General features: G+C 35.4%; 2 protein-coding genes across 3 annotated transcripts in view; one reads left to right on the forward strand and one right to left on the reverse strand.

Annotated features, from left to right (window-relative positions):
• Positions 1-6326: 6326 nt before the first annotated feature.
• LOC147525625 (putative RNA-binding protein ARP1) lies at positions 6327-7111 on the reverse strand. Its single transcript, XM_086565495.1, has 3 exons — positions 6890-7111; positions 6687-6810; positions 6327-6457 (listed from the first exon to the last, which is right to left on the reverse strand). The coding sequence occupies exons 1-3, from the start codon at positions 7109-7111 to the stop codon at positions 6327-6329; spliced, it is 477 nt and encodes a 158-aa protein (XP_086421621.1).
• Positions 7112-13537: 6426 nt separating this feature from the next.
• Positions 13538-24802, forward strand: part of SHH2 (DNA-BINDING TRANSCRIPTION FACTOR 2) — a 39021-nt gene continuing 27756 nt past the window's right edge. For both annotated transcript variants that reach the window (XM_086557029.1, XM_086557023.1), the window contains exons 1-8: positions 13538-13721; positions 13842-13927; positions 14015-14060; positions 14137-14278; positions 15785-15851; positions 15980-16031; positions 20820-20963; positions 21105-21224. In XM_086557029.1, the coding sequence (XP_086413155.1) occupies positions 13668-13721; positions 13842-13927; positions 14015-14060; positions 14137-14278; positions 15785-15851; positions 15980-16031; positions 20820-20963; positions 21105-21224 (711 nt within the window). In that variant the 5' untranslated portion in view covers positions 13538-13667. The remainder of the gene's footprint in view (positions 13722-13841; positions 13928-14014; positions 14061-14136; positions 14279-15784; positions 15852-15979; positions 16032-20819; positions 20964-21104; positions 21225-24802) is intronic.

A 24802-nucleotide genomic window follows, 5' to 3' on the forward strand; every position in this document is an offset into this window, starting at 1 on the left:
CCTCGAGCACCACTAAATGTTGAAATACCACCATCAAAAAAGTTGAAATACTGTTTGTGCAAATCTACAATAGCTGTAATAGTATTAACCTGTCATATGAAGTGATGAACTGCAAATGCTCATATTTAATTTGGATACAAATCTAATGGTTATAGTACAACCTCATCCTCCATTGCATCTCAGCCAGATTTTTGTTACGTTTCACATCTTGCGAGTCCTGTGGTTCAATGAGTGGAAGGCATGCAAGTAAGAACTATCAAATTCAGAACTAATTAGATATTAAAGCTGGTGTCGGCATGATCAGACACTCATCAGCAGAAGCAAAAGGGTTTGGACAGCTTGAGTTATTTGGATTAATTATGACATAAGAACAATTGTCTTTAAAGATAAATTGAAACTTTTAGAGTTTACTTGTAAAAGCTCAAAGGAACTTTCAAACATATAAAAGAAAGCACCTCAATCCATTGATGGGATTATGGACATTGTAAATTATGTAGCACGGATACTATTACAACCTCCACCTACACAAAAGTTCTAATGGTGAACAGAAAACAAAGCATGCTAAATAGTGATCCTGCTCATAAGGGAAAGCATCTGCATACATGCACCAAGACCCAAGATACTCAAGGGAACACCTGGTCATAATAAAAAACAAAGCCAACCATCAAACTGAGGGATATGCAATGAAACTCATAACAAATAAGAAAACAAAAGTTACAAAGTAGGTAAAAACTCAAAATATATATACTGCTTTGAAAACAATCCTCAAGGAGATAACTAACATGCTTCATAAAGTCGGCGGTTCACATGCATATCAATAAGGATTGTAATCTAGAATGGGAACAGGAGAAACGTTTGCGACCTATTCAGAGATTAACATAGGTTGGAGACAAATCGTCCCACAAATATTTTTAAAAATTCATAGCTTCTCAAATCTGCAACATTTTAGGCTTAAACTAAGTTAAATAAGGATTAGTATAGTACTGAATCAATGCTGACACATATATGATAAAGTTTGGTTATTAAAATGGATATCTAATCAGAACTTCAATATAAGTATAATAATATTTTCCTAATCCAAGTTCATGTCTATGTTTTTTATTGTCATTATCTTTGAAATACTCAAAGACAAATACATATATGGGTTTCAAAAAAACCATACCTAATTTATTGTAAACGGAGCAGCAGAACTGGTGTGTCGAGAGACCGAAAGGTAGAAGAGAAAACTGCGAAAAGTGTAGAAAGCATAGTTTGATATGGTTTAATAAATATTCCAAACTTTCTAGTCAAAACATCTTGGACCTTGTAAGCAAATGTAAATGAACCCTTAGCTTTTCAATAGATTACCTGATAAATTGATTATCGGAGAGTGAGAGCGATTAAGGTTTTAATGGTGATAACAGAGGGCTTACTCTTCAATCTTCTGCGAACAATTGAAAGAAAAGTTTTAGATTAAGATAGTTGTCTTCAAGCAAGAGGCTAAAACATAGCTAACACAATTTGTTGCTTTGGTTTAAAGACTATCAAAGCTTATCTCTAATTTTCCAAGCCCGTATGTTGAGTGGAACCTAAACTTTGATAGAGAACCATATCCATTAGAGAAGTATATAGCACAAAAGTAAGAACCTAGTATTAGCCTATATATCAGCCTATCAGTGTAACTTATCCAATTACGCTCTAAAGAAAAAAATATTAGTGTATAGTTATCCAATTACGCTCTAAAGAAAAAAAAAAAACTGAACAACTCAAACTATTAGGGTGTGAGGCAACCTTTCCTAGTCTAAAGTGACTTGAATAACAACACATACGTCTAGATGAGATAAGATGAGATAAGACATGCAGTGTATTAAAGAGTTATTATTAAAAGAGACGAATTGAAAATGCTTCCATTTATGTTGGAGATACGTCAAACATATCTATATTGGTCAGAAATTCAGCTCTTAGTCCCTCGCCATCAAGTTTGCTTAGTAAGGGAAAACACATTGTGTTACACAGACCAATGAGAAGCAACTCAGAGGCCTTGTGTAATCTACACTTAGTGAGTGAAACCAAAGATAAATTACTGTGTATATACCTTTTACATTTTGTGCTTCTCATGCATCATGGGTTCACTGTTCACGAATCAAAAAACATTGTACATTCCACTTCATTATGTTCAAGCTATACCTTGTGCTAATGGTTAATTTTCTACACGTCCCAGTTTTTTTGTAGTTGATACTATTTTTGACAATGGCATAAAAACATATCAAGAAATAAAAGATGTTTACCTTTGAAGAAGAAGAACCCGATTAGTTAGCCTTTGCCGAAAGAAACCTGAATCTAAGAAGCGACGATGAGTTGCTCAAGAAATTGCTTCATTCTTCTTATGCGTGCTTGAACAAATTTTGACTTGTACTTGAAGTGGACAGAGCAAGCAACCTGAAACCAATGCCAAAATAAGTTATCATCTTCTTCCAAAACTATTTGTAAAAGAGAATATAAATAAGACATTCCACTCGTTAAGCAAAACTAAAAGAGATGCAAAAAAAATTGTATTATAAGGCAAACACACAGTTTATTCAAAACATCTTAATCCAGTATCCCATTCTTAAAAGAAAAAGAGTGAGATGGTAACTCACATAAAAAAATAGAGGTTTCTCTGTGTTAGTAGTAATCAATCATATACCGAAAAGCTTTATAGATAAAAATGAGAGTACCTCTCCCCAAATATGTTGTCAAAGGCGTTATCAAGGTGAGGCGGTGGACTATCCACAAACACCTAGGCTTTGCCTAAGTGGAGATTCTTATCGATTTTTTTAATTATTACTATCATTTCTATTGAATATAATAAGTTTTAGCAAGTCTCACTTCTCATTGTTTCAGGTTTAAACAAAACCTTAGAAATAATAATGTATAAGCCTATGAAAGAATCCGACAAAGTAAACTCTCATTATCAGATTTTTCAAGAATACCATAAGTTTAAACTCTAGTTATGGGGACAGATCGATTACAGAGACATTAGAGTAAGATGGAATGACATTGGAGATTATATATAACTAAATGAAAAACGGATATTTCAAATAACTGAAACTACATTAATTAAAATATTTGAAAAATGGGCATTGAAGATTACCTTTAATTGAGAAATGGGTTTGGTAGTTGTTGTTCAACATAAGATGGTGATTATGATGGCGGTTGAAGAGATGGAGCCATGGAGGAGTGCTACCTTCATTTGAAACACCATCAATTCAAAACATCAAATTCAATTCAAAAGTCAAGCAAGGAGACATGAAGATATAGAGAAGGGAGATTCGATGCCTTTCAACGGAGTAACATAAGAAACAAAGAACTAACATATAATTTTTTACTTCATTTACCGTAGGAGAATATGGGACAATATAAGCTTATCAAAGGTGATAGACATAATAGCATACCTTTTTCAAGAATGTTTGACTTTAGATAACTCATTTACAGGGTTTAATATACTGTACTCTTTGAATGAGATGGAAAGGATTTAATTTAATTAAATTATAAGTGAAGTGATTACCATTCAACCACATCCTAAAAATCAGTTTTCCTAAATTGTCATGTAAGATAAAGAATGTTATCAACTCTTCTAAAAATTTGACCCTCAGATTGATAGACGCACTTGTGATTGCATACCTGGACGGTGACAACCAAATTAAAGAAAGCAAATTCATAATTCACACGAATGTCTCAAGTTGTCCTTAGCTAACATTACAGAACTTGTCCTTACCATAAGTTGCACTCTGCACCTCAACACCCTAATAATTAACTAAAAGTAAACTTATTGAGAGTAAACTAACGTGACTTCCTACTATTACAGAATAAGCTCCTCTACATGAATCACAAAATAAAAAGTTTTTAAAGAACAAACAATGTCACCAAATTACAATATTATACAAAACAAATACCTAATGGTCGTTGCTCTATGGTTGCTGAATCCATTTCTCTCAGATTTGGTCCTTGCAACTCTTAGATATTTGTACAAAGTAAGCATACTGCATACATACTTAAATCTAAACAACATACATTGATAACTACGCTGTCAGTAACTACAAAAGGAAACTAAACACCTTTACCTCTTGAGAAATACATTGAGAGATCACCACAACTTAACTTGTCCTGCACAAAAGAGAATGAAACTGAGCATCTAGTGTTTTGTTAGGAGTTCATTTCAACTGATTGTTATTCTTCTTCTTTTTAGGCGAGGGGGTTCCCGTTTGCTTAGTTGGGGGCACTTATCTGCTGTATATATTTTCGGTGTATTTGCAATTGCACACTTGGCCCATCCCATCCCACTATATTATATTGTCCACTATATAATCTACATTACCAACCAAACTACCAAATAGACAAAAAAAAAAAGAGAGGACAAACCTGTTCAAACCTTTCTCTTCTTCTCTTTGATTCTCGGCAAGAACTTAACTCTTTTTCCCGACGAAATTCCAGAATTGCAGAACGGACAGCTGTTCAAGTTTATGAAGACTGTTACATTTAGAATTAGTAAAAGAGAAAATAATTAAAATGTCTATGGCATAAAGTGATCGAATAGCCTTGTCATCTGAAGAATCAGACCAGGTAAACACCAAAAAAGATAGGAAAATTTAATACCTGATAATTAAGTTTATTGTACTTTCGTAGCACAGTGAGACAAAACAACAGATGGCCCCAATAGGATTTGAGGTGGGGAATCAATTAGCGTAGGGTTTGGATTTGAGATAACAAAGTTTTTCATTATGATGCTGCGGTCAAATCCTATTTAACCCAAATGAAAAACACTGTTTTCTATAATCATTATCAAGTGTACCAATCCAATCGAGTTATAAGTGTGTGCTCAATAACTGTTTAAAACAGATGGATGAAGCAAAAGTGAAGAAGACCAATAGAAGTAAAACTAACAAAGAAACTTCATTAGAACAAAACCTTAAAACAAAATTCTACTTATCGTAAGGATTTTTTGAGCCTGAAAGATATCAAAGAAAACTCAAATTATAGGCTACCTAAAATAAATGGCAGGACAAACATGAAACCACCTTGAGGAATCAGCACAGTATCATGTTCATAACTTCCCAGGTAATAATCCCTTCATCGACTTGAGCTGCAATAACATTGACTATTAAAATCTGATGCAATAAGTCTTAAAACTATGCAAATGATTCCCAACACATTAGTCACTCAGTAGCCACCGTTTTCATACAATCATGAATCACATACATACTTCCTAAAAGTCATTCGCCGAACAGATAAATAATATTTATATTAAGCCTTGGGATACAGATAAATAATTCGATGGAGCTTATGATGCCAAATTGACATTTTAATATAGCACGTAAAGCTCAATGCAAAACGGTATATAAAGCATATCGATCATCAAAGTACAATGGTGCGGAGAGCAACAAATCATTAAATCCTTAGCAAGGTTCAAATTAATTGTCCCAAACAGGAGAGGTTCTCCTATACTTTATTAGGTTCTTAAACTAACCAATTCCAAGTCCACGCAGAATAACCAAATCTTAGTTTATAAGAAACGACTAACTTTTATGTAGTAAACAAAAGGTCTCAGACCGATCAAAATGATTAAGTCGTAAAAGGAAGCTTACTATTATTCATGGAATAGAAACACGGTAACCTCATTATCTAAAAAACTTCGGTCGGGGTATTAATTTGGCCTCGAGCTAAGGAAACTCAGATAATAGCACCTCCTAAAGGAACCGGTTCTAAATCATTTAAGCTCCTCTTGAAATCAACATTTGAAATTGTTGCGCCATATCTCATTGACACCACCCTATGTAAATTTAATGAAGGTCCACTATCATTAAATAACCTATAGAGAAAATTAATTTCTAATGCAAACAAACTTGTATAAAGGCAGGGTACGATGCAAGTCCTATTGTCCTAAACATTCAACTTTGTAAATCAGATTTCAGACCAACAATTCAACGTAGTAAAACTTCAAGGTTATAAGCCTGTTTTATTTTGGCTACGATCATAAATTAGACACCACAATGTCAAAGAAGTGTTTTTACAGCTTCAACATTATTATTGTATTGGTTATGTGCTGGTCCTGAGTTTTTGGAGGAAGAGATTTTCCTATAACTTATTGCTTATCTCTCAGATATCTTCTTTCCCACCCTTTTTAACCTTTCCCATTATTGTTTTGACCTTTCTTACTATACAATATAATGTAATACGCTTCATATAGATGTTATTGATAACAATATAGTGTAATGCATTTATATATGTACAATATAGACATTCTTTGTTTATTCAAGGTTTGACATCAAAGTGAATCGTGAATAGTGTGAGATCCCGGAGAAGACTACTCACCCATATTGAGGGTGTGCAAACCCTTGTTGATAGTTGTAAGTGACCGGTTGGTGGTAACTGGGGCTTCCAATGTAAGGCCTCGAGCTTTGCCCACTTGCAAAGTAAGGGGTCATTGCCCTCAAATGCCCTAGGGGAAATAGCAGAAACATAAAATTATACGTGCCACACGGAATGCAAAAAAAGCTATTGTACCTATACATTTTACACATACTGTAAGGGTAGCAATTAAATGATAGAAAAAGAGAATTAGTTCTGAGATGACTCTCAAACACCTATCGTATACATTTTACACATAAATGACATTTTTTAGCCTTCCATTTAGTAATCACGAAATAATAAGGAGGACATAAGATTACCATAAGGCGATGGAGGGCGAGGTCGTCCAAGTGAAGCCAAATTGCAATTCGCTCGTCTCCCGTCAATAACAGGACTTGGGTCAAGACAGGCTCTCTTGGCAACTTCGGGATCACGAAAAGTCACCTAAATAAATAATTTTTTTAGCAAAATGAAGAATAATAAGTCAATCAATTGTTTAAAATAAAAACAAAGGAATACTGACAAAACCATAGCCTTTGGATCTTCTAGTGATCCTATTAGTAATGACAACAGCCTCGAGGATGTCTTCGAACTGGTCAAAATAACAACACATGGTCTCGCTCTGGGTCTCCCAAGCCAATCCCCCAACAAAGACCTTGGTATAGGTTGTATCTCCAAAAGGGGAATTGAAGAGATGAAAGCCAGAACTGGAGCTCGATGGATCTGGAATCGATTGATAAGCCATGAAACGAAAACAAAAACAAAAGCAATAGAAAAAACTTGCCATATTAATAACAGGAAGAGGAGACCCGATTTTTTCTTCTTGAGAGAGTTTTTTTGTGAGAGACTTTGGAGTGTTTGATGAAGGTTGGGTTTTGTTTTATTGTTGATTGCTATTCTTCTATGAGATCGATTAAAACAAAAAGTGAAAGCTAAGATACATACCTGAGATATTTGAAACGAAGGTTTAGTGGGTTTTGCTAATACACTTTCTTATTTAGTTGTCTAGATTTTTCGTAACAACCCTGGGTACTTAATCCCCCTGGCTACTTAAGATTTGCTGATGTGGGCAGCCTTAGAGAGCTTGAAAAGGGACTGCTATTATATAATGTAGACTGAATGTGAGAGGAACTCAAAGTGACTAAGCAACCACTAAAAACTCAACTCAGGAGGGGGGAAAAAATGAAATTTCAGTGTTTTCTTTTTTATATTATGAAGAACTCAAAAACTTGTAGCAAGATTTTGTACCTTTCTCAAAAATTGGTAGGCTTGGGCCATTGATTCTATATCACCTCTTTGAACCTTCTATGCTTAGATTATGTTGGCTGCGTGAAAAAAAAAAATTCATCACCGTCATCGAATGGGGAGAGAATCTAAAACGCCAAACCCTTCGTTTTTTTCCTTTGAATAAATAGGGGTGGGTAATTGGAGTTAAACATAGGGGTTCAGAGAAGACGAAAGGGAAGAGATGGAGTAAACCCAAAAGATAGTTTCGGTGGGGTTTACTGTTTTGTTCGCCCCATGAAACTATGAAAGTTTTATTTCCGCTTTAGTCATATAAAGAAGGGTCTTGTACCCGTTCTTTCTCTTTTCAAGTATTATAGGCTTATCCTTTCAATTATAAGAAAATGTAATAGGCTCAATTATAAGAAAATATAATAGGCTACGTTTTTCATTTCCAACTTCAAAAGCTGACTTAAATAAAAAAAAATTCTTTCTCTATATTGGATGTTAATAAGCACAGGAAAAAGTCCGGTACTAAGTCTATGATCAATTTCCTTTGAGGCATTGATATATATATATTAATAAAACAGGGAATATAGAGGATGAGATCATATACCTGTTTGTGATCATTGGAGATAAAAGCAACAAAGAGGTCAAACCCATCATTTTTTGACACACCAATTTCACTTAGCTTCTTGCAAAGCATGTATACATTCTCCTCACTGTATAACAAACCAAACCCAAAGATTCAAAAATACAACAACAACAACGACAACAAACGCACATGCAAAAAGAAAGAAGGCTTACCAGTAAGAAGGGGTGTGATCAAAGTCTGAGATGTTCAAAGGAGACGAAGTGGTGACTGGTGGAAACTCAAGCTTTGAAGTAGCCATGTTTACTTCTTGGCATTATGGAGTTATAAATTGTGCTTCTTGTTATATTGGAAGAAAATGGTCAAGGAGTTAAGGTGAAAAATAGTGTATTACAGGACTGAAAACTTTGATGGATTCGTACCTAATGGAGCTCATTCTCGACCTTTTCAGAACCAATATTTGGCAAGGATCTAATAAAATAGGGGTAAGGGACCTCTCAAAAACCCTGCTTGCCTTTCAAAAAAAAAAAAAAAAAAAAAAAAAAAAAAAAAATCTTCGGCAAGGTAGATTAAGAATTTAGAGAAGGTCTCTGAAAATAATGATAGTCATTGATTAGATGATTAGATGGGAGACTTGAAAAATGGAGTGATCACTGCAGAGGGAGGGAGAATAACATTTTTAGGGTTCTAAAAATCCTTCGTGGCTCGAGACGTTTATAGAATGTTATTGGGGGATTTGATGTTTTGGTGTTTCAGGAGCAAGCGTTTGCAGATATGGGATAAAGAAGGTATGTGAATTACGGTCAATCTATTTGATCAGTCCGGTCCTTTTAATATCATTCTTTTGGTGTTTTAAAACGAAACAAAGATTCGGTGGGTTTTGCAAACTTTTTAAGTTGTTCGCTAGTTTTTTCTCCGTTTTTTTCTTAATCCATCCTGATTTCTCGTGAGTAAATAAGGTACTTAACAATTGACTCATTAGTTCCTTGTTGCACTACTGCAATCAACTGACTATATGGTCTGTACATACAAAAATCAGTGAAAGTAATCATATCATTAAGTTTTAAGCTTGTCTAAAACCAAAAAAAGTTTCGAAAAACATTATTAAAATAAAACTGGATATATACACCTTACATCAAAATATGACTATAAGTTTACATACAATTTAAAATATCACACAAAGCTCAATAAAAATCGATATAGAAAAAAAATATCATTTAGATTGGATTCAATTTAAAAAACGGTTTCAAGGTGCAAATTAATTAACCTACGAAAATTAGTAGAATGAGCAAACTAAGCTCACACTTTGCATTTGCCTTGGTTTCAGAATTAGTAGAATATAATACATTTTCTTGATTCCAACGTATAAGACAATCATTAAAGGTAAATATTTGGTTCCAAAATAGGCAAATTAAGTCAAAAAGAAAACAAACAGTACCCAAAAACAGACTCAGATGAGCTTAGTAAGCGAAGTATGTATGGTTTTATTTTCTTCCACTAATCTATCTCTTAATTGGCAAAGATATAAACAAAATTTCCAATTTTTGTGTTGAAAAAAAAAAAAAAAAATTTATTGACTAACAATTATATTTTAGTAAATTAAAATAGATTCAAATGAGAAAATACAAAGATAAAATGTTTTGAAGGAATACGGGAAAAAGATAAATGCGCATAGAAATAACTTACATTTTCGTTCGCCTTGCTATGTTAAACTTGTTGCTTGTAGAATTATTTTATTTGTTTGTTGGGATTTTTTTGATTTTTTCCCCCTAAATAATAAAAAAGGGTTTGGAGTGGCGGAGATTCGTTGTGGGGGAAGAAGTGAAGAAGAGAAATAAACCCATCGTTAATTTCAGTATTTCACCAATTAAAACTTCAAGAGTTTAGACTTGTTATCTTGTTATGCGAAATTCCTAATACGCAAGAACTTGGATATGGATTCTCATCCACCTTTCATTTATTTAATTTACTTTTTAAAGTCCATTGTCTTTATCGAGAAACACCTTAAAATCTCTGTTAAAGCTGGCAAAAGCGCATTCCTTGACAATAATGCGAAGTTGTCCTAAGATATGGCCTCCAGTAATTTCCAACTTTCTTTAGCGTTTTAACAACTGTGATGTGTTCATTTTTACAACAAAGCTCATGTTTTCTTTTACTATCAAGGAATGTTGCTGTTATAGTTTTCTTAGCATGGCATTTGCCTACAAAATAGAGAAAACAAATGGTACATAAAGAAGGGTCTTTGAGTCGAATTCTTTGTCATTTTCTAGGATACTGCGGATCAAGATCATGCCCACAGGAGACTTGTACCATAAATAGCTTGGAAGACATGGTAACTTGGGATTTGTTGGCCCACAGTTAACATTTCTTAATACACTTCATTTTGGGATGATCATTTTCTTTATTTTCCCTTAGTAAAGATCATTCTCTTCCTTTTGACTTGTTCCCTATTATAAACCAATTACTTTATCTACTTGACTACTTCTAAGAAAAATGATGAAAATTTATATGTTCTGTCTAATACATTTGGCTGTGTTTTAGTTAATAATGTCCTAATTAAGAAGGAAAATGCAAGAGAAAAGAAAAAAGGAAACCTATAATATGATGGGTCTCTATATAATGGACCCAGAAGAGAATTCCATCTGGCACCTATTCCACGTTACATTCAACAAATTCTTGCTTTGTATTACCTTAAAGCAGCAGTGTTAACATGTATGCTTCTCTGTTTCACATCATACAAACAAACACTCTGCTTCACTAATAGTTCAAGAGAAAGAGAACTTCAAGAACCAAAGAGAGAGAAATCCCATTTTTAAGAAGCCAAGAACTATAAGCCGTCATTATTGGATGAATTACAGCTAACAAAATCCTTCATCAAAATACCACCACCTTTTCCATCATCTTCCATCGACAATTTGTAAGTCTCGAAAAGAAGAGAAAACTGGTGCTTCTCGCCTCCTATTGTGATGCCTTCTTCTATGAGTATCCCTTGACACATCCTCACCATCATCACTTGATGTGTATGCGAATCGATGAAGACTGTCTTCTTTTGTCTTTGTCTTGATCCATGTCTCTTTCTTTTCCCATCCCCGCCGTCATGATTATTGGTATAATATGAAGGGCTAGAATCGATCTTGAGACCTTATGTCCGTGCTTCCTCTTACGGTGCCTTGCTACATGACCATTTTGGTCATGCCTTTAACATGATCACTTGGAAAGTCCAAGAGTGGAGTTTGATCTCAAAACCCGATCTTTGTGACTCTTCTTCCGACTTCGCTTCTTTCTCCTCGACCTTCCCGTGAGTCACTCTCATAACCATCATTCTTTAGCCATTACCCTGAACTTGATGAGCATTTCTTAAGCTTTCGCCTTGACTTCTTATCCTTTCCCTTCTCACGATGGGATGAAGAGTCTATTTTCGGTACTTCTTGTGGGCCCTTTTCTTCACCTTCTTTCCCCACCATCACTTTGTCACTTCGTCATCATCGGTCCTTTGCTTCACGATCGCCTTTTGCCTTTACAAATGGCCCGGCTTTTGTTCCCATTTCAAGTGAGCTTCTTTTTTCTCTTCAACCAACTGCATGAACTTCTTACTATCCATTTGGATACAAAAACAGGCTCAACAACTGCATATTTGTAAGATGATGACTGGAAGTGCATCTCATAAAAGAGAACGAAACAATGTTAGTTTTTTTGTCATCAGCAGTAGGTTTTACAATGAAAAGGAATCAATGCATTATCATGTGTATTATACAAACAAAGAAACTGACACTACATATCAATCAAAATTCAATGTCAAAGCATTGCTTCTTACACGCAGTTGGAATTGCCTTTTGACGGTAAGATATAATTTGAAGATTATTATTAACTGAAGTTACAATGACACGGATAGAATGACACGGATAGGTGTGTCCATATGCACACGGTGATATATAAAAACCTGGGGAATCTCACATACAATGTGTCCGAGAAGTGTCCAACACGGACACATGGATCCGTCACAGTTTATTTTTAAAATATGGCGAGTCCTTGTAACATAGCTATTAACAAATAGAGAATATAACAACAACGCATGCATTCAATGGGTATCCTTATTGCAGGTACTTCTATACAAGTGAATATGTTGAGATATCACATATCAATTCTAACCTTAACAAAAAAGCATGTTCCACAAATTTGGTTATAGTTGAACATGTACTGGTGACAAATCTAACAAATTAATCCAAACTACTTGTCTTCCCAATCTGCTACATTCAATGGCTTAGACCACAAATCTTAAATAGCATGGATAATAAGCCATTGCATAGATGAACCTCAACGACAATGTTCCAAAATAATAAAATATCAAATACATTATATAAATACACATGAAAGATTTCAAAAGCATAGAAAATCACATTGTAACGACAATATCTTTCTTACCTTATTCTATTTGCAAGAGATTGTCAAAACCACAGATCTGCCAATCGATTAGCTCCTCTTTCCGTCCTAATCAACTCAAAAATTTTGATTTGCAAACAAAAAAATATTCTTATTAATAGACTAATGGGCTCAACTCCCTCACTCGTGTCAAGTAGTCTAGACAAAGCATCGAGAGCATCGCGATAGTCTACAATTACTCCAAATGCATGTTCTTCATCTATCAATTCACACCTTCCCTCGAACCCGAATCGACCTCCTCAATACCTCGAACAATGCCTTCCAATGGTGCTCCCATAACAATTCCAACCGCTTCTGGCCGATAGAATGATATTATATAGATATTGTGCCTCCCAAGCAACCCCTCAAGATATCTCTAATATGCCTTGAGGAGTATTAACCAATACCGGTCTCAAATAGAGAAAGCTCAATGAAGCGATTTTCTTCAAAAAGAGACTGATTTGAAGAGAGTCTCTCACTTAGTATTTAAATTCGATTTTGTCTAATACGAAAGGTTTTTTTTATGGTGAGGAATTGTTTTTTTTATGGCGAGGGGTTTTTGGTTTAAATCAAGGGGTTTTTTAGGTTTAGGTTTGATCAATTTTCGGAGTTTAAATCGGTGGTTTCTCCTAATTTCTCGTGAGTAAAATAGGGTACTTAAAATTTGCAGACGTGGACACCCTCATAGCACAGCAAAAGGGACTGCTATTATATATATATAAAGATAAAGACACGAATTAGAACCGAAACCGATAAAAACCCATGGGTTTTTATGGTTTTGGGTTGGGTTATATAATTCTCATACTAAAACCGTTAAGAACCAAAACCGATAAAACTGCAAATAATAAAATCCAAACCAAAACCGCTAAAACCCGACCCAAAACCGACCCGTTGGCACCCCTAACTGCAACGCCGTGGGCTGGGGTTTGCCATCTTAGAAATGGGGTGTATAAATAACAGGAACCGATCCGTGAAGAGAACACCCACGGTTTAACAAAACGAATAAAAAGCTCCGGCCGAGGAGACAGAAAAGAGAGAGAATAATAATAATAATAATCGAATTATTATGGGACGACCGCCACAGACCGGAGGCCCAGCTTTCCGTTTCATGCCACCTGAGGTAAATCCATCTTCTTGTTTTTTCTTTAATTAATCCACTAAAAAAGCACTCTTTTTCTTCTGGTCAATTTCAACCCGTAACTAACTAACTGGTGTTGCATGTCATCTTTTTCATTATTAGGTGGCAGAGATGGAGGCTATTTTGCAAGATTCTAACTACATTGTACCTACTCGTGAACTTCTCTGCTCTCTTGCCGACAAATTTAGGTTCTTTTCCTTTTTTCTCCTTCCCTTGTCTTAATACTAACTATGTTATTAACTTGGGCTGGGTTCTCTTTTTCCTTTTCCTTTCAGTGGCGCTCCGGAGCGAGCCGGAAAGATTATCGTGCAACCCAAACAGGTAATACCACCACTGGATTCAATGTTATTCTAGCTGTCTATATAAGCCAAAGTTTTTGAGATTTCATTTACGACAGGTGTGGAATTGGTTCCAAAATAGGAGGTATGCTCAGAAGGCCAAAACTATTAAGTCTCCTGCCAAATTGTCTGTCTCGTCTATGCCTCGTGATGATTCACTTCCCATGAGGAATGCTAATAGTTCCGTGACTTTTCCTTCAGGTACATGCTTTTATCTTGTAGCCTTTTTTTGTTTTAGTGGATACAAGATTTTATTGGTTTACTTGGTTGACAACTCCCGCACGCTAACTTAACGTTGATAATCATTTGAGGTTAATACAATAGCTAATCTTAATATTAAATCTCGCACAAAAAGTATTTTTCGAGCTTCCTTAAAATTCGACGTCACCGACTTAAAAAACCAACCTAAAACTGGAATCCCTTTTTCCTTTTAAGAAACCAACTCAAAATGGGAATCTAACTCCTATTAAAATGGGAATTTTGAAAGGGAAATTCTAGAAGTTCTAATTAAAACGGGAATCCTTTTCCTATTAAAACAGGAATCACACTTCTAAATTAAGTCAACTTTTATTATGGGATCTCTCTCCCAATTAAAAAAGGGTTTTTAAAGTACAATTAAAACGATTTGTTAGGAAATTAAAGTGGGTTTTCAACTAAGACGTACAATTTTTTAAAATTCAACTTCATCGCCTATTAAAACGGGAATTCCTTTCCCTATTGGAAAAAGAAATACTACTAATTCTAAAAGAAAACTAAAACGGGAATCCTTCTACTAAAATGAGAATCACAATTCTAAATTAGGTCAACTATTAAAACAGGATTTCTCCCTCCATTAAAAACGGATTTTTAAAGGACAATTAAAACAATTTTGTCATAAATTTTTTATATGTTCTTGAGCAAGTTTTCAAAAGAGCCGGTGCGTATGCACGGGCGTTTTCTAGTGGAATGTTACGACAACATCACAAAAGAACTATTAGATTAAAAATATGTTGTAAGTTAGTAATTCATGTTAAGAAATTGCAACTATTACAAAACACACAACGTGCGTTCACACACACTTGTGTTTTTTAAAGTTACAAAGGACTGGGAAATTATCAATAAACTAAATGCTTTCTCTATACATACGCCTGTCAACAAAGGCCAAATTCAAAAAATAAAAATGACTTGTGTAGTAGCTCTCCTCATGTCCACCATGTGTTTTCCTCCCACATACAGGGGTTATCACCTGTGATGAACTTCATTGTTAGCTTGGAGTTAGTTGTTCTCTAGATGGTATGTGCTCTTTTCTTGCATGTATCTTGATCTCCATATTATAGAAAGCAAAAGCTAGAGTTAAGGTACTCTCTAGAATATATTGCTGATGAATGACAAGTTCTAAAAGTAAACTTGATTTGACAAACTATTGAGAAATGTGGACCCTTGAGTTTTAAGACACCATGCACTTCTCCGCTTCAGTTTTGTTCCATGTGTCAAGCTTTAAATGAGTTGAGCACTGTTGAAAGTACTTGGAAACCATTTCTATTATGAATTGTGGTATAGGCTGTACCTAAGTCTTATAATCCTATCTCAATGAGCCTCAGGATCAATTACTTTAGGTACTTTCCATACTGCTTTCTTGTTAGCAGCTGTAAAGAAGCACATTAGGTATATATATTAATATATGATTATCTGATTTCTTATGTTCATGTTTTTTACCATTGGATGCAGTAAGGAGTGGGTTGGATAATAATGCTTCAATGGAGTTTGAAGCGAAATCAGCTAGGGATGGGGCATGGTTAGTTGCTTTTATTAGGGTTTAAATAATTGTTCTTGTTTTCTATTAAGTATCTCCTTGGGATGAAATCACACTTTCCTTCAGTTTCTCATCTGTAGTTTGTCTCACTCCATACTTTTACTGCTCAGGTATGACGTCGCTACTTTTATTTCTCATAGGATGTTTGAGACAGTTGATCCGGTAATTCTCAGGTTTTCATGTTACCTTCATAATAAAAATGCTTTGTTTGACAGGCTAAAGGCGAAAAATGTGCATTAGTAGTAGATAAAGTTTCGTAAGACTTGTATTTGTTAATGTGGTCATCAAGATTCTATATTTTGATGATGAAGCTTCTGTAAATTTGATATTTTCAAGCTTCCATGGTGCATACACCAGTGAACTGAATCGTTCTTTATTATTTTATTTTTGTTTACTTTCAGCATTTAATATACAAATTAAAACGTGTGGGGGAGTCCGGGTAGTACGAAACATTTCTCCCAAAGAAATTCTGGTATTTTAGGAAAATAATTAATGTTAGTAGAGTTTGTTCACAAAAGGAGCTAAATCCAATTTATCAGGAAAATGACATTTAGGAGAATTGTAAGATTCAATCCAATCGTTCTTTAAAAGAAATTTAAATAATTTCAGCGTGTAGGGAGATAGTCACATTTACCATGACAGTTATTATGGGAGAGTCTCCTTCATCTTCAAAGTTATTAGTGGAAGCACTTATATAATTAACAATAAAAATTGATAAATACTGTTACTACTGGATTACACATCAAATTTCAATAATATGTGTTTTTGAAATTAATTCTCACAATCTGGAGAATGATATCAATAATGAATGTTAGTTTCAAAATAACGATTGAGATATGATGTATTAAATAGACCCTGGCATCCTCTTTAGTACTGATGGCCTCAAACTTTCTTAGTTACATGCAGCAGAACTGAACATTATCTTTACAATTAAACAACTCGGCGTTGTTTGCTTATAACTCATATGTAAAAAACACTCCAAAAATATAAGGAATGATCATAAATTCACAATTTGAGCAACAACAAAAGTTCACAAGTTATCTATCTTGCTTTTTACGTCAGCTTTGGAGGGGATATTTTAAAAGTTTTTTGAAGCGGTTTAGTGGTTGAGGCTCACTCGAGATATGCGTAGATATTTAATAGAGAATCTGATTAATAATAATACTTTTTTATTTCCTTAAGGAGACTGGTTGTTTGGGATTTTTCAGCTGAATTTTGAGGTAGACTTCACCAAATTTTTGGATACATCTTTTTTTGTTTCCAATTATAAAGTCCTAGTTTGTATGCCCATGCATATGCATTGGCTATTTTGAAACTTATCTCGAGTAAAACACATTAACTGGATGCTTTAATAACCCGTTAATATGGGTAGGACCTTGTTGACCTAGGTTACATTGACACTCCATATCGGACACGGATAAGAATTGTCGGACACGACAAAATATCAAAATTTGAGATAAATTACATGCAATATGTGTCCGACACGGACACGTGGATACGTATCCGACACGGACACGTGGATATGTATCCGACACGGATTTTTTTCAAAATATGGCGTATCCATGTAACCTAGTTGTTGACTTAATTTAGAAGTGTGATTTCCGTTTTAAACTTTTAATAGGTCACTCATACAATTGAATATTGTTTCTGCCTTGCCTTAGAATTCCAATTGGGCCCACAGATACTAAAAGAGAAGATTTATTTAGTTTACAGTTTTGAGATCAAACATATTGCATAGGCACACGCGCGCACAGTGCATGCACTATGCTTTTTTTTTATCGGTAAAATTAGGACATATATATTGATAAAAGAAAAACAATTACAAAAAGGATGAGATATCCAAACTACAAATAACTAAAAAAAAAAGAAAAAATTAAAAACAAAAATGATCATTCCCTAGGTTCTACACCTCGAAACCTACTACAAAGAAAGAAAAACATCGGAATCAGAACATGCACTATGCTGTCAAAGGCGTAAGGTGGCAGTGCCTTTGACCAATCAACATACGGTTTGACCCCCAAAAAAATTAAGATCATTCCCTAGGTTCCACACCTCGAAACCTACTCTACAAAAAAAGAAAAGCATCGGAATCAGAACATGCACTATGCTGTCAAAGGCGTAATGTGGAGGCGCCTTTGACCAATCAACATATGGTTTGACCCCCCAAAAAAATTAACTTATGTTTTATAGTAACATATACTACATGTCTACATCTCAAAAATTATGTTTCTTGCAGTTTGTTTACTCTTATGAATATATTCTTACAGTAATAAATCATATTTCATAAACATTTAAACACTAAAACTGTAGGAGTGTCATACAAATTACATAGTGGTAAATCATGCGTGCATTGCATTTCATAGCTCAGTTGGCTAATTATGTGTGGGTTTGTTGGGCTTAAGAGATTTGGAATTTTTTAAAGTTTTCTTCTCTAGTGGGCTTTTATTTTTTTAAGTTGCTTTTAGTTTAAAACGCCTATCCCGCCTAACCAACCGCCCCGCCTTATAAAAGGTGGCCGCCAAGGCAGCGTCACTGTTGCTAGGCAGGTCATGGGCAGACCTTGTTGAAAAATTGAATAACAAGTTAATTGTCATGTTACGAACGAATTTATTCATTTATTTAATTTGATTTTGTTTTAGAAGATGTAGATCTATTTTTAAGAGAGTTCCCAAAGATTATGTTGAGATGTTTAGTTATACATGGAATATGTTAAGCCACGCATAAAAGTATATATGTCTTGGGGCCTCTCCACTTATCACCTGTTGGTTTTAAATTGAATGTCCATCTTTAATAGATTAGATAGATTAGAAAAACGCACATCGTTCATCCAAACATGTTAGTTAGTAATAATACTTTTGTGAAGAGCGATGAGTAAATAACTTCATAAGTCACATAGTGCTCATAATTGTATGTCATAGCTAAAACATCCATGACAAGTGAACATTGTCTTGAGCAATCCTTAGAAAGGATAAAAAAGGTCTAGTAATGCTAAAGGGTATTTGCATTAAATAGGAAGAAATAGTATGTGGAAAGAAGAAAAGCAAAGAGAAATATGGGAAAGTTAAAATAGTGGCTTTATACACGCATAAAAAGTATATAAGTCATGGGGACTCTCCACTTATCGCCGGTTGGTTTTAAGTTGGATGTCCATCTTTAATAGATTAAATTGATTAGAAATACACACATCGTTCGTGCAAGCACGTTAGTTAGTAATAATACTTTTGTGAAGAGCCATGGGTAAGTTGCTTCACAAGTCACATAGTGCTCATAATTGGTATGTCATAGCTAAATCATCCATGACAAGTGAACATTATCTAGAGCAATCTTTAGAAAGGATAAAAAAGGTCTAGTAATGCTAAAGGGTAATTGCATAAAATAGGAAGAAATAGTTTGTGGAAAGAAGAAAAGCAAAAAGAAATATGGGAAATTTTGCAATTGGAAACAAACCTACAGGGAGTACAGGCTATATCAATTATCAAGTAGAAGTCTGGTTCTCCAAATTTTGCAAGAAACTCGGTCTGCAGCAGTTCCACCACCGCTTTGCGCCCTTAGCTAGTAGAGCCTCTGTTTTTTTTCTGAACAAGTCATTTCCAAATTTGGTCTCTTTTCATTGTCCATGCTGATAGACTTTTCCTTTAATGCTCAAATGCACTTTACTGGACTTGAAGGATTTAACTACTGCCGTAGAAGCATATTGCACCCGTATCTTCCTCCCTTCCAGCTCCAAAGCTTTTTGTATGCTCATGACAACAGGATCACTTTCAGTCGCATATTACTTATTTTTAGAGCTATGTAAACTTCTACATTCAGTCCATAGTGATCTCTGAAGGTGGATCCCCAGCCTGAAATTGCTCTACTCCCCCTTCACGCTCCGCTGTTTTCACCAGTATTCCCTGGCTTTACTTGAAGTCCCGCAAGTCTTTAACATTATTGTGCATATCATCCTTTGTTCAGACAAGTCTACTGAACTGCTCTCTTTATCTGCCAAAATAGTGCCCTGAAGTTTGATTTGCTTTACTGTAAATCTGTAAATCTGTACATATGTATTACTGTATTTTTGTTCTTCCATAGCACGATTTTTTCTGATTGGTTCAATGGGATGGAAGTATGTATTTTCTTTAAGTGTCTAGCTGGTTTACTTAGCAGTTATAGTCTCACTTGGCTTAGAAGGTTAAATTATCCCATTTCATTACTCTATTTAAAGGGTTTGTTTATGACTTTTGTACTTTCAAATCTCTAAAAAACAGAAGTCCAGTATTTTCTTATTTCTTAACTGGCTTGAATCTTAATCACTTTCCAAATGTTAGAGTCCAAATGATGAGTAAATCAAGTATATTCATGTTACTTCAAAGAATCAAAGGTTCTCAGTGGAGAATTATGTGTTGGGATAACAATGACGTGTCTATATTTTTAGTGGAAGATCTATAAGGCGGGGGAGATCCTATCCACCAAAAGTAAGCCATTAAATTCCTTTTGTAGATGCGTGAGGGACCATTTGCAAATTTTCAAATTAAAAACAAAAAACAAAAAAAAAGAATGTCAAGGTTAGGGATTTTCAAATGAGCAGAATTTGTGTGGGTATATGTTTGTGTATATATAGGGGCGCCATTATGTAGATTACACTTCAACGAACTTAAAAAAAAAACTCCGAAGTTAGAGATGTTTAAATGAAGAGTTTTTGTTAGGATGATCTCTTTCGTGGGGAGTTCATCCTCACAAAAACTTATTGGAGTTTCTTTAAGTGGAGTTTTTGGCTTGTGGGTTGACGTATATGACCAAGCAGTAGCCTTAAAATTTTCCTTTGATCTACGTGGTATGAAGCTCTTCTGTTCTGCCTTTTGTAAAATGGTCTCTAGTAATTGTGGTTAAGTATCTTTTCTTAATAATATAAGTATTGTTAATAGCCATTCTGATTCTCATTTTTCTTTTATATCTTGCTGGCTGTTACAGGAAGTCCGAGTTCGGTTCGCTGGTTTCGGGGCAGATGAGGATGAGTGGGTCAATGTGCGCAAGCATGTGAGACAGCGGTCTCTCCCTTGTGAAGCATCAGAATGTGTTGCTGTGCTTTCTGGGGACCTTATACTCTGTTTTCAGGTGTACCCTTGTGTTTATTTATTTATTTTTTATTTTTTTAATTTATCTGTTTTTACAATGTTATTCAGAATTTTAGACTACCAATTACATTGAAAACTTATTATGTTGCTAAATCTGTGTCCATTATCTGATACTCTTTAGGAGGGTAAAGACCAAGCTCTTTACTTTGATGCCCATGTCCTTGATGCACAAAGGAGGAGGCATGACGTACGAGGATGTCGTTGTAGGTTCCTTGTTCGTTATGATCACGATCAGTCGGAGGTACATATCTGTACTTTAATTCCTCCTTTTGTGCGTGTCTGTTTTCTATCCTGTATTTCATGTATACTAGGCAAATGAAGAAATAAATGGTTGGTGGGGTAGCAACAAACTTCATAATTTATTTTACTGATAAAAGAACAAAATTACGAAAAACAAATGGTAGGCAGGTATAAAAGTTAGAACTGTTGGGTTCGATTAGTGGACAAAGTCGAATGGACTCTTGGTTGCCTAGGTGAAATATCTTGGGGACAGAAGTCACTTAAAACGACAATTGAGAGAAGACTATCTATGAGAGTGGGCCGAGGGATGTGATGGGAAATCCCTATTTGGCCTGGCTGAGCCCACCATATCTATGTGGGTAGCCACATATTCAGGGGCACACTGCACAGTTTGAAATTCTTTTTGCTTCACACATCTTATAAAGCGGCTTAGGTTTATTTTTCCCTGTTCGAATCACCGCCAGCGCAGCTACCAAAACCACGCCACCACTGCTACCATGGCTGGTACTTTTCTTTCTTTGTCCGTTGCTTCTTCATATTCTCAAAACCCAAATTTCATTCCCATCTTCTTCATCTCCAGTTCTCCACCTTATGGCTTCAAGGAACAATGCTAAAGTAGCGGAACACCTAAGAAGAGGCAAGAATGGAGTGGTATGGGAGGTGGCATTGAGACGAAATTTAAATGATTGGGAGTTGAATATATATGGAGAATTCTTGGCAACTATTTATCATGAAGGGGAAGGGTTTAGGGAGGAGGATGGTGGAATGTGGATATGGGATAAAGCAATGTGTTCTCAGTTAAATCGCTTTATGGGGTTCTAACAAAGGAAATAGCACAAGGGGCATTGGAGGAGCATGAAATCATTTTTGATTTTCTGCATAAGAAGATATGGATGAGCTCAATTCCTTTTAGAGTTGCATTCTTCATTTGGATGACATATCTAAGGCGGATCCAAACTATTGACAAACTCAACTCGAAAGGAATGGCTATTGGCAATGTGTGCTCACTATGCAAGGATGTAGAAGAAAATGTGGTTCATCTCCTTTTTCTTTGTCGGGTGGCAAAACGGGTGTGGGAGTTGTTCTTTACATCATTCCATAAGCCTTGGATCCCCCTCCCTGGGCAATATTAGGGAGGCTCTTGGGAGTGACTTCTTCAACGAGTTTCTTACATTGCCGAGCATTTTCCGAAGGCAATTCTCTGGTTGGAGCGAAATCGGAGAATTTTTTAAGGCAAGGAGAAATAATTGTGCAAGATCTTAATGGAAGTTAAAAGAGATCTTGTATGATTGGTCGAGGAGTGATGTTCACTTTAGGGAGTTGAGATTTCAAGATTTTATTGTGAATTGGGATAACTCTGACTTGTAATTGGTGCTGGTGATGGGTAGTTGGTTGTGGTGCTGGTGATGTACTAGAAGAAAAATAAAGGTGAAGAGAAGTAGGGAAAGATAAAGGGTATGAGATAACGGGAAGATTAGGAAAAAGGAGAACTAGAAGCCGATAGGTGATGGTGGCGATGACATGGTGTTGGTGGTATTGGCTGAAGTTGCAGTGGTGTGGGGTGACATCATTTGTGGAGGTGGTTGTGATGGGAGTGATAGTGATGGCGTAGTTGGTGAGAGACTGGGCGCTAAAAAATAATAGTCATGTTCACGCTCGATGAGTTTGTAAGCTACGAATGTGTGCCGTTGATACTGTTTCTTTTTTTCTTCAAAAACAGACTTTCAAAATTAATCAATTTTAAAAAATAAAACTAATTACATTATTACAATGTTCAAGTCTTATTCACGTGTGACGTCGGATTAGATGGACGGAACACTCAAGAATATCTAAAGTGTTTGTTAATCTTTACAACTTAGTGAATTGGAAAAATATAAAATCCAAACTGATTGGAATGTTGGATCAGTTTTTTCCTTTAAAGAGGAGTGTGATCACGAATGACTCATGGGCCGAGTGGTAGCTGAAGGGGGAGGTGCGATTGCACAGGTCCCCAACTCTTAAGGGCCACAAAATTTGGTATTACACATCCAATAAACAAGTTCCTTGTATTCAAATACTTAGCAAAACCTGAAAAGAGCCATATTTGCTGACTGTATATTCAATTACGACTTTCTAAAATTGTACTCATCATATAATTACTAGTAGTTAAGTGACACTTGGTTAAAGAAAATCCGAACATCAAATCCCTATTTTTATTGTTACATATTCGTTTACTAATTGACCTTTTGCTATCATCGTATTTAATAGCACATCGACTAACCAAAATTAATATCTCTGATTCTCTATTCAATTAAAATCACTCAACCCTTAAGAAAGGGGAAAAAAAACATAAACGCTCTTCCATAATCTCTATCTTTTTGTTAGTTTCTCAAGTTTGGTACAACCCCCCCTTAATCTCGTTTTTTTTTGCTCGGTAAAAAGTGATATTCCATTAATAAAAGAAAAGTAGGCTGAGAAGGCCTACATTACAAGAGAACAACCGAAAAATAAATATTTACAAGCGATGAAGCAAAACATAAGAAGAAAAAAACAAAAAACCCCAGACATGCACCGTCATCCCATATCTAAAAACATAAGACGATCCCATCTAGCAACAAAAGACTCAAAGAAGCATCCTCTAAACTCTTTGAAGACTTTAGACCACCGAAATAACAAAGCTTTTATCGAGAGAATTGTCTTCTTATGCGAAATAGAGATGCCATCAAAGTGAAGACGGTTTCGCTCTAGCCAAATGCCCCACATGATCGCAAAAGGTAATAAGCTCCACATGCGTTTTCCAGAAGAAGAGAAAGGACCATGACTCCAACCTTTAAGCAAATCCAATACCCGGCCCGGGCATACCCAAGTCATTCCAGACTAAAAGAAAAGCAGACCATATTTTCCAAGGAAAAGGACAACAAAGAAGTACATGATTCACCGACTCACCCTCTTTTCTACACAACTGACAATAATTGACCAAACACATTTTCCGACGCCTAAGGTTATCAATGGTAAGGATGCGTTCCAAGGAAGCACACCATGCAAAAAAACCAATCTTGGAGGGAATTTTGGATTTCCAAATTATAGTCTGAGGGAATTCAGGAATGGGGCTAGGACTATTAGCATTAGACAACCAAGAAATGATAGAAAAATAAAATGACTTAACCGAGAAGATACCTTTATTGCTGGGACACCACACTCTTTTATCACCATTTTGTGCATTTGGGATAGTCACATCAAGCCTTGCCATCAGTGAAGCTAGGTCTCCAATTTCCTAATCATTCAAAGCCCTGCGCAGTCCAAGATTCCAAGATATGCCTCTCTCAGATCTAACCATACAATCAAAAATGGGTTTCCCTTTAAACCTGGATAGACCAAACAACAAAGGAAAAGCAGAGGCTAAAGCCCCACCTCATGTCCAATGATCCTCCCAAAAAAGAATCTCATCTCCTGTTGCAAAACTGTATCGAATATCTCTTAAGAACAAAGGGACTACCTTAAGAATTGCCCTCCACACTCCACACTCCACACTCATAAGGTATGGAAACCGGACCAATCCCACCCAAATGTCTCTCTCCAAATCGAGACACAACCACCTTC

This window comes from Coptis chinensis, chromosome 1 (genome assembly GCF_015680905.1).
Source record: "Coptis chinensis isolate HL-2020 chromosome 1, ASM1568090v1, whole genome shotgun sequence".
Lineage (NCBI taxonomy): Eukaryota > Viridiplantae > Streptophyta > Magnoliopsida > Ranunculales > Ranunculaceae > Coptis > Coptis chinensis.